This window comes from Scyliorhinus torazame, chromosome 16 (genome assembly GCF_047496885.1).
Source record: "Scyliorhinus torazame isolate Kashiwa2021f chromosome 16, sScyTor2.1, whole genome shotgun sequence".
NCBI lineage: Eukaryota > Metazoa > Chordata > Chondrichthyes > Carcharhiniformes > Scyliorhinidae > Scyliorhinus > Scyliorhinus torazame.
Genome location: NC_092722.1, coordinates 18,815,684 through 18,830,611, shown reverse-complemented (window position 1 = coordinate 18,830,611; position 14,928 = coordinate 18,815,684). Strand labels below are relative to the sequence as shown.

The 14,928-nt window shown below is 50.2% G+C and overlaps 1 protein-coding gene across 1 annotated transcript in view; it reads left to right on the top strand.

Moving 5' to 3' along the window:
- The first annotated feature begins 215 nt into the window (after positions 1 to 215).
- Positions 216 to 14,928, top strand: part of LOC140392612 (uncharacterized) — a 518,519-nt gene continuing 503,806 nt past the window's right edge. Inside the window, exon 1 of the mRNA XM_072478033.1 lies at positions 216 to 821. Coding sequence (XP_072334134.1) covers positions 739 to 821 — 83 coding nt within the window. The 5' untranslated portion in view covers positions 216 to 738. The remainder of the gene's footprint in view (positions 822 to 14,928) is intronic.

The window sequence follows — 14,928 nt, the reverse complement described above, 5'->3', positions numbered from 1 at the left end:
CCCATCTATGATTCCCTGACCAAGCCACTCAGATTCCCAGTCAGTATTGAGCCTGGGTTGCATTCTAACCCAGTGTAGGTACCTACACCGGTTTGAAAGCTGAATCGTCCCTCCCTCTGGTCCGGTGAAGCCGATTGGGTTCAGGACGGGAGGGAGGGTGCAAGAGGGGGCGTGTCTGATATGAAACCCCTCCTCCAGGGTGGATGCCAGTCGGATGGGCTTCAGCACGGGGTGTATTTTAGCAGTGATGTGACTACTCGTGCAGCCCAGCGCTATTAGATGCAACTGTGTGTGAGAATATTGCTGTCCGTGACACCTTTTCCATATGAGCTGTTGCAAAGCCGTAGGAGAACAATCGAAGCTGCATCCTTCTCCTGGCTGGTCACCACCAGGCATTGCTAGATTAAATATCCTCCCTACCAATAACCTGAGAGAGAAAAGAACCTGTCGACTTAGCTTATTCCTTCATTTTTATTTTAAACAGGGAGAGATCTTTAATGAAAGGGAAACAAAAAAAACTACAGAATATCAGCATTCCAGGAAGTGTTGAGAAATGTTTGAATTTCCCTGAAAAGATGCCTGTGCGATCTGGCGGCGCTTCACACTTTTGAACTTTTTTTTCTCGTCATTTGGGAAAGTTTTGCGATTTTGCAAGTTCACCAACGGAGGAGATCAGGATTTTTGAAGAGCCCCTTTTTAAAATTAAGCTACGAAGTGCCACAAACTCTACGCCATAAAATGGACCGAGTGTCTGCAAGTGTCTGCATGTTGTTCCTCAGTCTGACCTCTGCTAGCAACTCGGGAATACTGCAGAGCCACATGTAAGTATCGATTTTTAAATATGACAATCGTTCAATCCCTCAGTGGCTTTAATTCTTGACTTTTGTTTTGTTACTATTTAGTCGTGTCATTTGGATATTAAAATGTTCTTTCCAACTGTGCAACTCAGACAGTGGCTGTTTGTTTTGAACAGGAGCGCTGGTTGCCTGCCCATTGGATCAGGAGGTAGAGCCGAGAGGGGGGAGGCGATGGGTTCGATCCTGGTGAACTTCGCTAATAACTCCTTAGCCTTTTTGGGTAACAGTTTGATAACTTCATACAATGATACAGTGCAGAAGGCGGCCATTCGGCTGATCGTGCATATGCCAGACCTTTGAAAGATATTCAATCAGTCCCACTAGCCCCCCCCCCCCCCCCCTTTCTCCATTGCCCTGCAAAGTGCTACTTCAAGTAAGTTTTGCTGAAAGTTACTAAACTTCCAGAGAGGTTTCTTAGTAGCTGCTAAATTGTTCAATTTTCGCCATTGTTGTGGCGTCTCCTAAAAAAGCGACACAGATTTGGTTTAAAGTCATGTCTCTAATTCTGTATCACTTGTTTTTAAATAAAACTATTTTGTGCTTGTTCCTCACTTGAATCTTCAGATTCCTCCCCTTTACTTTACCCAAATGACCGTTCTCGATGTGTCAGTCGTGAGAGAGGGCAGGAGGTTAGAGGGTAGATGGTTTATCACAGCCAACACCCCCCCCCCCCCCCCCCCCCGCCCCAACATCTCCATCTGCAGGACAGCGATCAGGAGCAGTAAACCTGGCAGCAAACAGGATTGTTATAAACTTCTGTGATGAGCCAGGCACCAAGCAGATCCAGCGAAAGAATCACCTCCTCAGTCGGTGATAATAGATGATCACTGATCATTTTCTTAAACGTTTTATTTTTTGTATATTTCCCGTTACAAACATTTAACAATTTTAACATTGGATGTTCTTAATCATTTTCAACGATCTGATTTGACACCAGTTTGATCGGTAGTAGAATTGTTCAGCAAAATATTGGTGTCCTTTTCACAAGAGCCAACACGGCTCCCGGTGACATTTGAGAATTGCAGAGTTATTGAACTAAAGGGACGATTGTCTGAACTGAAATCTACCCAGGTGGATGTAACAGATCTCATGGTTATTTCGAAGAAGAAGGGGATATAACCCCCATTGACTTGGCCAACATTTAACCCTCAACCAATACCTAAAAGCAGATAATCGGGTCGTTCATTATCACATGATGACGGGTTGTGGAATCTTGCTGTGCGCAAATTGCAGGAATATATAACTGGACTGCGGTACGAGGGATTAAGCAGCAGACTGGTTTACGTACCTGAGTTACCCTGGAGGGGATTTGAAATAGGCTTGATCGCAGTAGCTCAAACTGATGTTTTACTGTTTTATGAAAAAAATATTTGTACGAGTCAGGCTCGTAACTTAATACAACACACACTATGTATAATATGCGGATATTTGGCAACCAACATGTTCGATTGTCACAGTCAACTGGGACTGTAACTAACATAAATCTCGTGTGAATCATGTTACTTGATCATCAGATGAACACAAAATATTTTCCTCCTAACCATTGTTTGGTGTAACTAATGTTTTAAAAATATTTTTTCCCGCCCCTTCTCCATGTCCATGCTTGCACCTTCACATTATTCTTCACCGAACAAGATTCATGTAAAACTCGATGTGCAGATAGAATAGCCTGAGGGAGGGGATTGTGCAAAATGGGGTTCATCCCATGAAAGGGAGATCTTGCCACATTGAACTACAGAATGGCCACTTGTTGCGGCTAAAACCTGGGACAACAAGTAAGAGTCAGCACCTGCAGGGGTGGAGGGGATTAAGTTGCCAAGAGAGGGATGAGGAATCATAATATTGCAGTTATATAGTCTGACATTACATTTTTAAGATGAAAGAGGAACTCTGACCTGCAAGCAAAATTGTTCTGTCGGTAATCATACATTTTAAAGTTGTTTTGTTAGTTGGGAATTAGCAAATGTTTTTTCCCCATTGTTTTTGTTACAAAGAATTTTAGACCCTTGTTGCTCCATGTAATGCACCTGCAGCAGGATTACACTGCGCAGCATCAGCATATCAACATGTTGGTGTGAAATTCCTCTGTCTGCTATTTCAATGGTCAAATCAACCGGTTTATTTCGCATTTATTTGGTACCTTTAACGAGGAGGCTGCAGAGAGGTCAAGGAGAATGGGAGAGGGCAACAGGCAATAATCACAGTCACAAGAATAATGATACATGTTTCCTGTTCCGCTGGAGGTCGTAATTTGGGGAGGGGGGTACCCAAAGAATGCTCTGGGTGACCCCCCCCCCCCCACTCTTTCAGAAGTTCCACCCCACGTAAGGATTGCATGGTTATTGCCTGGAAGTTCAAACTTCTGTTGGGAAATTGACCTGCAATGGGAACAATCTGATATTCTGATTTAAATTGCAAACTTCATTTAAAATATCATTTATGTGATATTAGGCCAACACTTATTGCCCATCCCTAGTTGCCCTTCAGAAGGTGGTGGTGAGTTGCCTTCTTGAACCGCTGCAGTCCTTGAGTTGTAGGTATACCCACTGTGCTGTTAGGAAAGGAGTTCCAGGATATTGCCCCAGCGACAGGTGATCTATTTCCAAATCAGTTGAGTGACTTGGAGGGGAACCCCCAAGTGGTGTGTTTCCCAGGTATCTGCCGCTCTTGTCCTTCTAGCTGGTTGTGGTCGTGAGTTTGGAAGGTGCTGTCTAAGGAGCCTTGGCGAGTTACTGCAGTGCATCTTGTAGATGGTACACACGGCTGCCACTGTTCGTCGGTGGTGGAGGGTTGGAATGTTTTTTGTGGAAAGGGAGAGCAATCAAGCGGGCTGCTTTGTCCCGGATGGTGTTGAGCTTCTTGAGTGTTGTTGGAGTGTCTTAAGAAAGAGATAGATAGGTTCTTGATTAATAAGGGGGTCAGGGGTTATGGGGAAAAGGCAGGAGAGTGGGGATGAGAAAAATATTAGCGATGATTGAATGGTGGAACAGATTCGATCGGCCAAGTGGCCTAATTCTGCTCCAATGTCTTATGGTCTTATGGAGCTGCACTCTTCCAGGCAAGTGGAGAGTGTTCCATCACACTCCTGACTTGTGCCTTGTATATGGTGGACAGGCTTTGGGGGCATCAGGTGGTGATTTACTCGCCGTAGGATTCCTAGCCTTTGATCTGCCCTGGTAGCCACAGTATTAATATGACTATTCCAGTTTAGTTTTCGATCAATGGTAACCCCCAAGATGTTGATTATGGGGGATCCAGCGACTGTATTACAGTAACAGTTACCCAGAAACAAATTCTAAGAATTAAAACCACACCTGGTGGCACAGTGGTTAGCACTGCTGCCCCACGGCACCGAGGACCCAGGTTCAATCCCGGCTCTGCGTCACTGTCCATGTGGAGTTTGCACATTCTCCCTGTGTCTGCTTGGGTCTCACCTCCACAACCCAAAGATATGCAGGGAAGGTGGACTGGCCGCTCTAAATTCCCCTTAATTGGAAATAAAAATTGGGCACTTTAAAATTAATACAAAATAATTAAAGCCACATCTAACTCCTGGATAACGATAGTGCTGACTCTCCTGACCGCCCCCCCTCCCCCCCATGGGACTCCCCCACCCCCCAATCCCGGACTACACCCCACTCCCTGACAACACCCCACCCCTCCCTTCTGACTGCCCCCTCAACCCCACAAAAGAGGCGTGTGGTTTCCTTACCCTCGACTCTCCCGTTCTTAACTGAAGAACTCAGAAACCTGTTGCATGGCTCCTTTCTCACTGGGCCTGAGTTAGAAGGTAGGCCGAGAAAGATGCAACTGCATTTCAGGCGAAATAGCTACGAGCAGAGTGGCAACCGACTCCAATTTGCAATGCGTGCAGAGAAAGGAGTGCAGAAGCACAGCCATGGGCAAAGCGGCGTAGAAGGCCCCACCATTGTCAGCTGATGGGGGTCTTTGGAGGGGAAGGTGTATTAACCCCCACAAGGATCACGGAGACACCATTGTTATTCTCCCCCGCAGGACTCATGGAGTTCGAGCTTCCCAGATAGGGGGCAGAGGTCACTCTGTTGGAGCTCGTTATGAGCGAACGTAAAAGCAACCCTGGTGTGCCTGGTGTGGTTACTCCTCCCAGCAAGGACTGTAGTGGGAGTGAGTTGTTGCCTGGAGCAGAATATTGTATATAGTTAAATAAACCTCCGTCCTCTTACCACTGGCTTCCTCAAGTTATTAAAACATGGATTAGAAAGTACATCTTAAGCTACAATGGACTCAGTAACGGAAAGTCCCTCTAAGCACACAGATTGGTTGTTGTCAAGTACATTCTCCACTCTGAACCTAAGTGAATATAGAATCACCGAATCACTATTGTGCAGAAGAAGACCATTTGGCCCTTTGAGTCTGCACCAACCCTTTGGGTCAGGCCCCCACCCTATCCCCTTAACCCAGTAACTTCACCTAACCTAATCTTTTGTAGAGTAAGGGGCAATTGATCATGGCCAATCCACCTAACCTGCACATCTTTGGACTGTGGGAGAAAACCAGAGCACCCGGAAGAAACCCACACAGACATGGGGAGAAAGTGCAAACTGTACACAGTCACCTGAGGCCAGAATTGAATCGGGTCCTTGGAGTTGTGAGGCAGCAGTGTTCATCACTGTGCCACCATCCACCCTCTGTGGATTTCTCCTCAAAATCCCCGCAAATGATTGTCACATGAAAGTTTCTAAATACTACTCTCAAAAAATACGTTTTAAAATCCTCTTTCACAACAATACTTTCCATCAGTGGTTTGCATTCCAAAATCCAGTCCAGGTCTTCCAAATTACTCTTTCAAACAAAGCTTCTGCTCCACTTTTCAGAACTAATCCAGTATCTAGGTTTCACAACTCCCCTTCAGGGTTTCTTTGTCTTGATGATGTACAAATGGTTCACAATTTCTTTAACTATCGATTCCCAGACTCTATTGTGGTGACATTAAACCTTTGATTTACCTCTAAAATTTGCTTTCCCACTTTAATTCTGATTACTGCAACTGTCTCTTTCACTCACTTTCCCTTGAATTCTCCTCTAAAATGTACCTTGTTCTCTGTTCTCTTAACTTCAGTCTTCTTAAGACATTCTTTTTATCCCAATTCCTTAGTTATCTGGACTGTATCTGGTTCTTTAGGAACTCTACCTCTTTGCAGCTCCCTTGTCCTGTCCAGCTTCTCCTGGCAGAGTTGAGAGATGTTGGGCTGGATTCTCCGACCCTTCGCACCAAAATCGCACTCGGCGCGGGGGCGGAGAATTACCCAAAATAGGCTCCCATGCCGAGTGCCCGCCGAGTTCCGCCGAGTCTTGCTGGCGTGGTTCACATGTGGTCCCACCCGGCGGGACCTTGCCGTTCTGGCTGCGGGGGCTGTCCTGGTGGGGAGGCGGGGGATCCGGCTCCTGGGAGGGGCCTCAATGATGGCCAGGCCTGCGATCGGTGGCTACCGATCGGCGGGCGCGCTCATTACGGGGTGGGCCTATGTTCCTCCGCGCCGGGCCCCTGTAGGGCGGCGCCATCTTGCGCGGGGTCCGGCGCTAAAAAGGCCGCCGCGCTCATGCGCAGACCCGGGGCCGTGCGCATGCATGGCCGCGCGGGCGTAACTGCAGGGTCCCGCCGGCAGCCGGAGCTGCGGGACGCACGCCGGGGCCCTGCTAGCCCCCTTGCAGATGGAGAATCACCCCGGACTTTCTAGGAAAATGTCCGGAGTGATTCCCGCCTGTTTTCCGGCGGGCGTGGGGACTTAGGCCCCAGAAGGGAGAATCCCGCCCATTCACTTCCAATGTCTCACCTTCAACTTCAAAGAGATACAGCTAAATACTAAACTTGAAAGCCATTCTACCTTCAAAGGCCCTCAGTTTCTAAGCAACAGCTGCTACATCTATCAGACTCTATGTAACCCTCTCTAAACACAGTAGAACCGCAGAGGAACTGAACCAACTCCCACATATACAAACTGGGCAGTTAAACATGGACCTGAGTGACAGCAACATGTTCAGACACCTTGGAGAGGAATAGTGGTGGGAGACAGGATGAGAACAGAATGATTGAGTGCTGTTTTTCGGAGGGAGGTGGTGACAATGGTGGTTTGTAAATTAGTGGGGGTCAGTGCTTGAGGTTGGAAGTCATTTACAATTATCACCAGTAAAGTCTGTTTATATTTGTCAGTGAGGAGCAATTCGATGTTTCAAACCACTCAAAGACACGCTCTGTGTGGTACCTGTGCAAATCCTTTCACCACATATACACTGAATGAGAGATTTAGTGGTCCGATAACGTCTATCCAAGACTAATTCCTTGCATTTTTGTCTTTAACTTTTGTAACTTTAAAAAATATATATAATGCCATAAACTTGGATGATGGAAAGGTGGCATTTCATGCCCTAAATGTCTCAGAAATAGGCTGGAATTTTCTGTTCCTGATAGTGTTGGGCAGCTTCAGTGACTGGTGCACAAAATATCGCAAGATCAGCCAAATTGTGTTTTACGCTGACATGAACGTGTGACGCGATTGCCCATTTACCACATCAGCGACGGGGCACATTTTCCAACGTTCATCATCGGGAAGATCATTTGCATTCATTAATCTATCATTATCAAGCCCCTGTGCCTGAATCATCCCTCCCCACCCATCAGAAAACCCTTTAATGTCAGCGTAAAGGAAGTTTGATGTGAAACCAGACTGGTCTCCCAAGGGTGCACCTGGCAAGCAGACCTCCCAGGGGTGCTCAGTTGAGTGTATCGCTCAAGGGGGAGAGGGTCATGCCCTGGTACTGCCTGGGCTCTGTAGCTGATTTTCTCCTTGGTTCAATTGCTCTGTTTTATAACCTTTGCTCTCGAGTCGCCAGGTATCTTTATGATACCGCCACGAGGTTCAAGTCCGAGTAGTGATCAATAACCCAATACACCGATTAGTAAGATTTAAATCAAAGCACATTTATTATACACAGTAATCGCTACTCATGCACAAATTCTACGTCTAAGTTACTTCTATAACTAGCAGTCCTACACTTAACTTCGGACTGGCCCACCAGGTCAGGGGAACAAATGGCCTTTCGTTCGGGTTCTGAGTCTGCGGGATTCGAAGTTGGTACGGATTGGTAGCTAGGAGCGCCTATCTCGTAGCGAGCGTTGAATTAAGACTTACTTCTGTCGGTCGTCACTGCAGGTCACGGTCAATGTTGGTCCGTGTTGCTGGATGACCCGGGCAGGACGCAGAGGTGAAGAAGAGAGAGCGATTTGAACTTGGGGCTCAACTCTTATAGTCCCCAGGGGCTTCCCGCCTTTCGGGGCGGACCCTGTACCTGGTCCCAAGTGATTGGACTTTGTCCCAATTGCTTGGTTCGATTTTCTCCAATACTGGAGCGGTTCCCTGATCGATGGGCGGTCTTGAGGTGCTCGTTCACCTCCTTTGTGTTGGCTCCTGCTGGCGCTGAGGAGTCTGGCTTTGCTTTGTGTGTGAAAAATGTTACTTATTGTTCCCAGGGATTGCTCATCAGTATGCAGATGGCTGCTACTTTGTTATGCTGATGGCCGCTGGTATCGATGTTGTGTGGTCTTTGCTGAGGTAAATACACAGCAAACCTGCAGCTGCTGGTTTCTGTCTTGTTGGCTGACTTTCCCATCAGTCTTTGCCGTTCGCCATTTTAAATCGAGAGTTGACCAATTTAGGTGGCTACAACACGTCGCACTGGTAGTGCCTGTGGTAGTGCCCAGGCAATGTCAGGGGACAGTTCTGGGGGTTGGGTATGTGTGTGTGGGTGGGTGGGGGGGGGGGGGGAGAGTCCAGGTTGAATTCCTTTGTGTTGGGTTTAAAAATGATACCCCGATCCCCGAGTTACGAAGTTGCTGGTGGGTCGGGCAAATCATGGGACCCGCCCCTTGGTGCGACACTATATGGAGGAGAAAGTGCCAACGTTACTTTTCCCGCCTGCTAGGGCAGCACTAGTGGTTCGCATTGCTGGCTCATGGCGCCAAGGTCCCAGGTTCGACCCTGGCCCTGGGTCACTGTCCGTGTGGAGTTTGCACATTCTCCCCTTGTTTGCGTGGGTTTCGCCCCACAACCCAAAGATGTGCAGGGTAGGTGGATTGGCCACGCTGATTTGCCCCTTAATTTGAAAAAATAAATTTTCCCGCCTGTTATTGGCCGTTGCTGATTTCTGGGAAAATCTCACTTAGTTAGTTGCCGATTCAACTGTGCTGGAAGGCCAAGTGCTTCCGTACCATGACAGGGAAGAGAGAAACTTGCTCCCAGCTGTTCCCACTCGCTTACAATAGATAATTGTAGAAGGTGACTGGCAAAGGTCGCGGAGGAATCTAATCTTTTAGTCTAGGTTGATTTTGGAAGTCAAAGATGTGTGGTGCAGTGGTTAGCACTGCTGCTTCACAGCGCTGAGGACCTGGGTTCGATCCCGGCCCCGGGTCACAGTCCGTGTGGAGTTTGCACGTTCTCCCCGTGGAGGCTGTTAAAGATGCTTAAAGGATCAATCAGAACTCCCAAGGAGTTTCTACTGCAAATCTGTTGACCAAGTGCATATTAGGACAACACTGTATACTGCCACATTTCTCTGGCTCTGCCCCCCCCGATCATCCCATCTAAGATACCTTATTCAGTTCATGATGTGGAGATGCCGGTGAGTCCTGATGAAGGACTTCATCACTCACCTGATAAAGGAGCTATGCTCCGAAAGCTAGTGATTCCAAATAAACCTGCTGGACTTTAACTTGGTGTTGTAAGACTTCTTACTTATTCAGTTCAGACATGAAGCTCAAAGGTGGGGAGCCACCAGTAGGCTTTCCTCAGTCACCCAGAGAGGTAAAGTAGGCAGTCAAAAATCGACTCAGAACCTGAAACTGGCTTGTGACATTGGGGTCCTTATTCAGCATTCCGATGCTCTCGGCGCTTATTGGATTGTCTGAGATTCTTTGGGCTTGGTTCTCCATTTCTGAGACTAAGTGTTAACGCCGGTGTAGAATTTGTGGAGTTCCACGACAGCAAAGCTGGACCGATTCAGCTACTGTGGAGGGGCTATTGATTCCAATGAGAAAGGTGCGGGATTCGCCGGTTTTGTGATTGACACTCAGGAGGCTGACAAGCTGCAGCCGCATATGCACACCTCACTCCCCACACACACCATCCCAGCCAACAAGATAGCAGGGTGAATTCAGAATGTCCAATTCACCTAACAGCATGTCTTTCGGGATTTGTGGGAGGAAACCGGAGCACCCGGAGGAAACCCACGCAGGCATGGGGAAAACGTGCAGACTCCGCACAGACAGTGACCCAAGTCGGGAATTGAACCCGGGTCTCTGAAGCTGTGAAGCAACAGTGCTAACCACTGTGCTACTGTGCCGCCCAATATGTTGCACTGTCTCCCTGCTCAGCTGGAGTCTTCGATGGCATGCCCGATCCAGCAAGTTCTCGAATGACAGGCGCTGCTGGTACACGCGAGGCCGGTCAGTCTACAGAACCAGGGGCCAAGGTGGGTGGTCAGTGGGGTGTGCAGCAAGATAGCTGCCTTGCAGGTTGTGGCATTGGCGGTCCATGACTGGACACGGCCCCAGTCCTGTGGGGGGGGTCACGCCAGCCACTTGGCCCTTACCCCCGTCAACACCCCCTCCCCCAGTCCTGGCAGCGACCCCCCACTACAGCCACTGGTCAGTGTCTGCCTGGCAGCCCACGGTCCTGCCTCTCTGTGTCCTATCTCCTCTCTCTTCCTCATCAGCCACGGTGCCAGTTTCCCGATTTTTAAAAGCACAAGTAAACCGTGCAGTCCAGAACTCGGCCTATCGGAGGCGGAGAATCACGGAGGCCCCGGAGAATACTGGGTCGGGCCCGCTAATGACATGCAAACGGTTTCTACTGTATGTGCATTCCGGAACGCATAGATGCTGCTATCAAGGCGACAAAAATTTACGATTTGGCATCAAATCGGTGTCCGGCGCGATTTTGGTGCCGTCACCTATTCTCCGCCCAATCGTGCTTCGCGGTTTCGCCGTCAACCAGTGGAGAATCCCGCCCCTTATATTTTGAGAAAGGGGTTAGAGGGAATGTTGGCTTTATTGGTTAACACTTTTTACGTTGAAAGCGCAGCAAAGACCCAATTGATCCATGCCAGTTTATGCTGCAAACAAGTCTCCTCCCAATCCTAAATCAAGTATAACCCTGACCAAAGTAAACTTTGTTCTAACTTTCATAGCACAGAGGTAGACAATTTCCAGATGTTGCGTCTCCTTTCTAATCAATGTTGGGGAGATCCATAGCCTGCAGGTAAGGATCTGCATTTCAGGAATTCCAACTTGAACTCTGAATTATATAGACTGGCGACTTGAGATGAATCTATTGTAGAACTGCCTGGCATGAGATCACACAACTCTGGAAAGGAGCTGAACTTGATACAACTTTCTTTTTAAATGTGTTTCTTTAATTTTCTCTTTTCCTCATTTGAAAGGACGGAGCTCCACCAATTCCATGTCTAATGCTCATCGGGACAGCACGGTAGCACAGTGGCTAGCACTGTGGCTTCACAGCGCCAGGGTCCCAGGTTCGATTCCCCGCTGGGTCACTGCCTGTGCGGAGTCTGCACGTTCTCCCCGTGTGTGCGTGGGTTTCCTCCGGGTGCTCTGGTTTCCTCCCACAGTCCAAAGATGTGCAGGGTAGGTGGATTGGCCATGCTAAATTGCCCTTAGTGTCCAAAAAAAAAAGGTTGGGAGGGTTATTGGATTACGGGGTTAGGGTGGAAGTGAGGACTTAAGTTGGTCGGTGCAGACTTGATGGGCCAAATGGCCTCCTTCTGCACTCTATGTTCTATACTTTCAGTTCCTCAGCCAAGGGCCCAGTGTGAGTGTCACCAGACAATTTGACTGTGATGGGGCAGTTCAGTCTCTTCATCATCCAAAATTCACATGTGAACCTTTCAACAGGAATTCCTTAGTTAATAGGGGAAGATGGTGGCGCAGTGTTAATGTCACTGGGCTAGTAATCCAAAGGTCCAGGCTATGCTCCGGGGACATGCGTTCAAATCCTCACTTACTTACCTAGTTGCAGGTGGAATTTAAATTCAATTCATGGGGGCGATTCTCCGACCCCCCCACCAGGTCGGAGAATCGCCGGGGGCTGGCGTGAATCCCGCCCCCGCCGTGTCCCGAATTCTCCGCCACCAGAGATTCGGCGGGGGCGGGAATCGCGCCACGCCGGTCGGCGGAAATCGCGCCGGTCGGCGGGCCCACCCCCGGCGATTCTCCGGTCTGCGATGGGCCGAAGTGGATTGAACCACCTTTCGAACGCGGGTTATCATTTACATTACGTTATCGTACAAAGGGCACAATCTAATGGCCATTCCACACCTGATTTGGGATGCGAAGTGGCCGGTAAATCTCGCAAGAGGCCTCTCGTGAGATTTAACTGGCCCTCTTCGTCTCGCGAGATCTCGTGAGGCGTCACAATCTGGATCCCGCCCACAATTGAGCGGGTCCCAGATTTGCATATTCAATTGAGTAGTTAGCCTTGCTTGAATATGTCTCTGGGATTGAATCCCTTCTCCTTGGAGATCCTGGGCCGGCGCCGTTTAGCATGGTCTCCACCGATCTGCGGGCGGGCCTGTGCCGTGGGGGGCACTATTTCCCTCCGCGCCGGCCTCTGTCGGGCTCCGCCATGGCCGGCGCGGAGAAGAAACCCCCTGTGCATGCGCCAGAACACGCCGGCGGTTCTGCGCATGCGCGGGACCACGGAGGCCCTTTGGCGCCGGTTGGAGCAGCGCCAACCCCTCCAGCGCCGGCCTAGCACCTGGAAGTGTGGAACACTGGAGTGGTTTGCGCCGTTCTTGGTGCCAGCATCGGGCTATCCCACCGATTGCGGGAGAATGCCGCCCTGTGTCTCAACAGAGAGACAGTGCGGCACCTGTGCAATGCCCTTGCGGAGATGGAGGACATCTGCTCCCGGTGGCCGTGATGGTAACTGCAACACTAAATGTGGACACCATTTCAGGGCTCGGGCGTGGACCTGTGTGGCATATCAAAATCTTCAGCCCACAGATCCATCCGAGAGGTGACAGAGGTGCCAATGCATCAGACTATATCACCTCCGACCTGTACCAGACCCACCAAGATGCCGGGGCTGCAAGATTCATCGCCATCACCGGTATGCCTCAGGCCCACGGGGACATTGATGGCACGTATATCGCCCTGCGAGTAGTGGGGCATCAGGGAGTGTCCTAAATTAACAGAAGGGGCTCCACTCCCTGAATATTCAGATCATGTGCGACCACCACCTCAGGATCATGCACATGTGTCTCTGCTACCCTGGGAGCATGCATGACAGCTACACCTGGGGCACTCGGAGATCGACAGTGTCTTTGAGGAACACCCCAGGATGGCGGGTTGGCTCTTCGGGTATAAGGGATACCTGCTGAAGTCGTGGCTGATGGCGCCGCTGTGGAGGCCTGAGACCGAGGCAGAGACCCCATACAATGAGGCCCATGCTGTCATTGAGCGGTATATGGCTGCTAAAAATGCGGTTCCAATGTCTGGACTGCTCTGGAGGGGCTGTACAGTACACCCGCCAGAGGGTCTCCCACTTTGTGGTTGTCTGCTGTACCCTCCACCATCTGGCACAGCAGCAGGGCGACATGCTGGTTGAGGAGGAGGCAGAGGTGGAGGGACATATGGCCTCATCAGAAGAAGAGGAGGAGGAGGTGAACCAGGAGGGGCTGGAGAACGGACCCGAGGAGGAGACGGAGAATGGAGGACAGGCGGTGACAAGGATCCGACATGCCAGGAGGTCCAGGGAGGCCCTCATCGTCTCCAGATTCTCCTAGGACGAGACTGTGTCTCTCAGCTCAACATCCCCCCCTCCCTCCACCATCCACCGCCCCCACCCCAATCACATCACCACCCTGTTCCCCCTCCAAGTGTCTATGTAACATCACTCCAGTGTTTTGGGACTGTGTTGGCACTGTCAGCCAGTTACTGTCGAAGGCAGGAGAGTGACGATCACTCGCTGTGAAGAAAGATCTGATGCTCCTCAGGATCTGATTAAGTCTGACTCCTGTCTTTCTTCTGATAGCACGCTCACACCCATCCTCATGATGGAGTCTGCATCAGGGGCTTTTGAACTTGGACCACTCTGCCGTGCCACCCTGCTCTGTTCGCTGCCCTTGTGATGTGCCAGTGTTAGGGTGAGGGGGGGGGCATTCAGAAGAACTGGAGACCACCTTAGTTTCCTTGGTGGAAGGCCCCCCCTTGGGCTTCTCCCTGAGGGTGCCGGTAGGGCCGTGGGTGACTCCATGGGACGGAGGGGCAGCTGGAGTGAGCTCAAGAAGCCTCTGAGTCATCTGGCACCGCCATTCCTGGAGATTCCCATTCTGTGCACCATGGTGTCGATGCACTCAGTGATGGTCCTCAGTGACTAGGCCACGCTCTGGAGTGCCTCGGCAATGTCCACCTGCATCTGGGATGGGACACGTCCCCCAGCAACTGGGACATGATGCCGAGGGCCTCAGCCAAGGTTGTCAGAGACTGGGCCATGCCTTGGACACCAGCACTCAAAAAGCAGACATCGTTCTCCAGGTTCTCCACTGCGGCTGCCACCCTACCAGTGTTGGCCTGGGTGCCACGCATTGCGGGCACCATCTCCTACACCTGAAGGATTTGGGACTCCTCCAGTTGGGACTCCTACAGTCGCTGGAGTGTTACTGACACCCCCTCCTGAAGGTCATGGCTGTGTCCCATCATCTGTATCAGCTCTGAGAGAACCTTATCCAGAGATTCAACATCTGGCAGGGACCCAGCTTGGGAAGTCTTGGGAACCAGCAGACCTCGGACTGATGTCCCACTTGGATGTTCCTGCCTCCACCTGATGTGCATCAGCAACTGTGTGATGATCACCAATTGTGGCCCCGAAGCTTGTCCACTAATGCCGCCCACTGAGGTGTGTGTCTCTGCGCTGTGGAGGGTGCGGCGAAGGCTGTGATGCATCTCCAGTGTTCTCCTCGGACCTCTCCTCCGAGGTGGTCTCTTGGGTGGCACGGGGGTACAACTCCAGATGGCCCA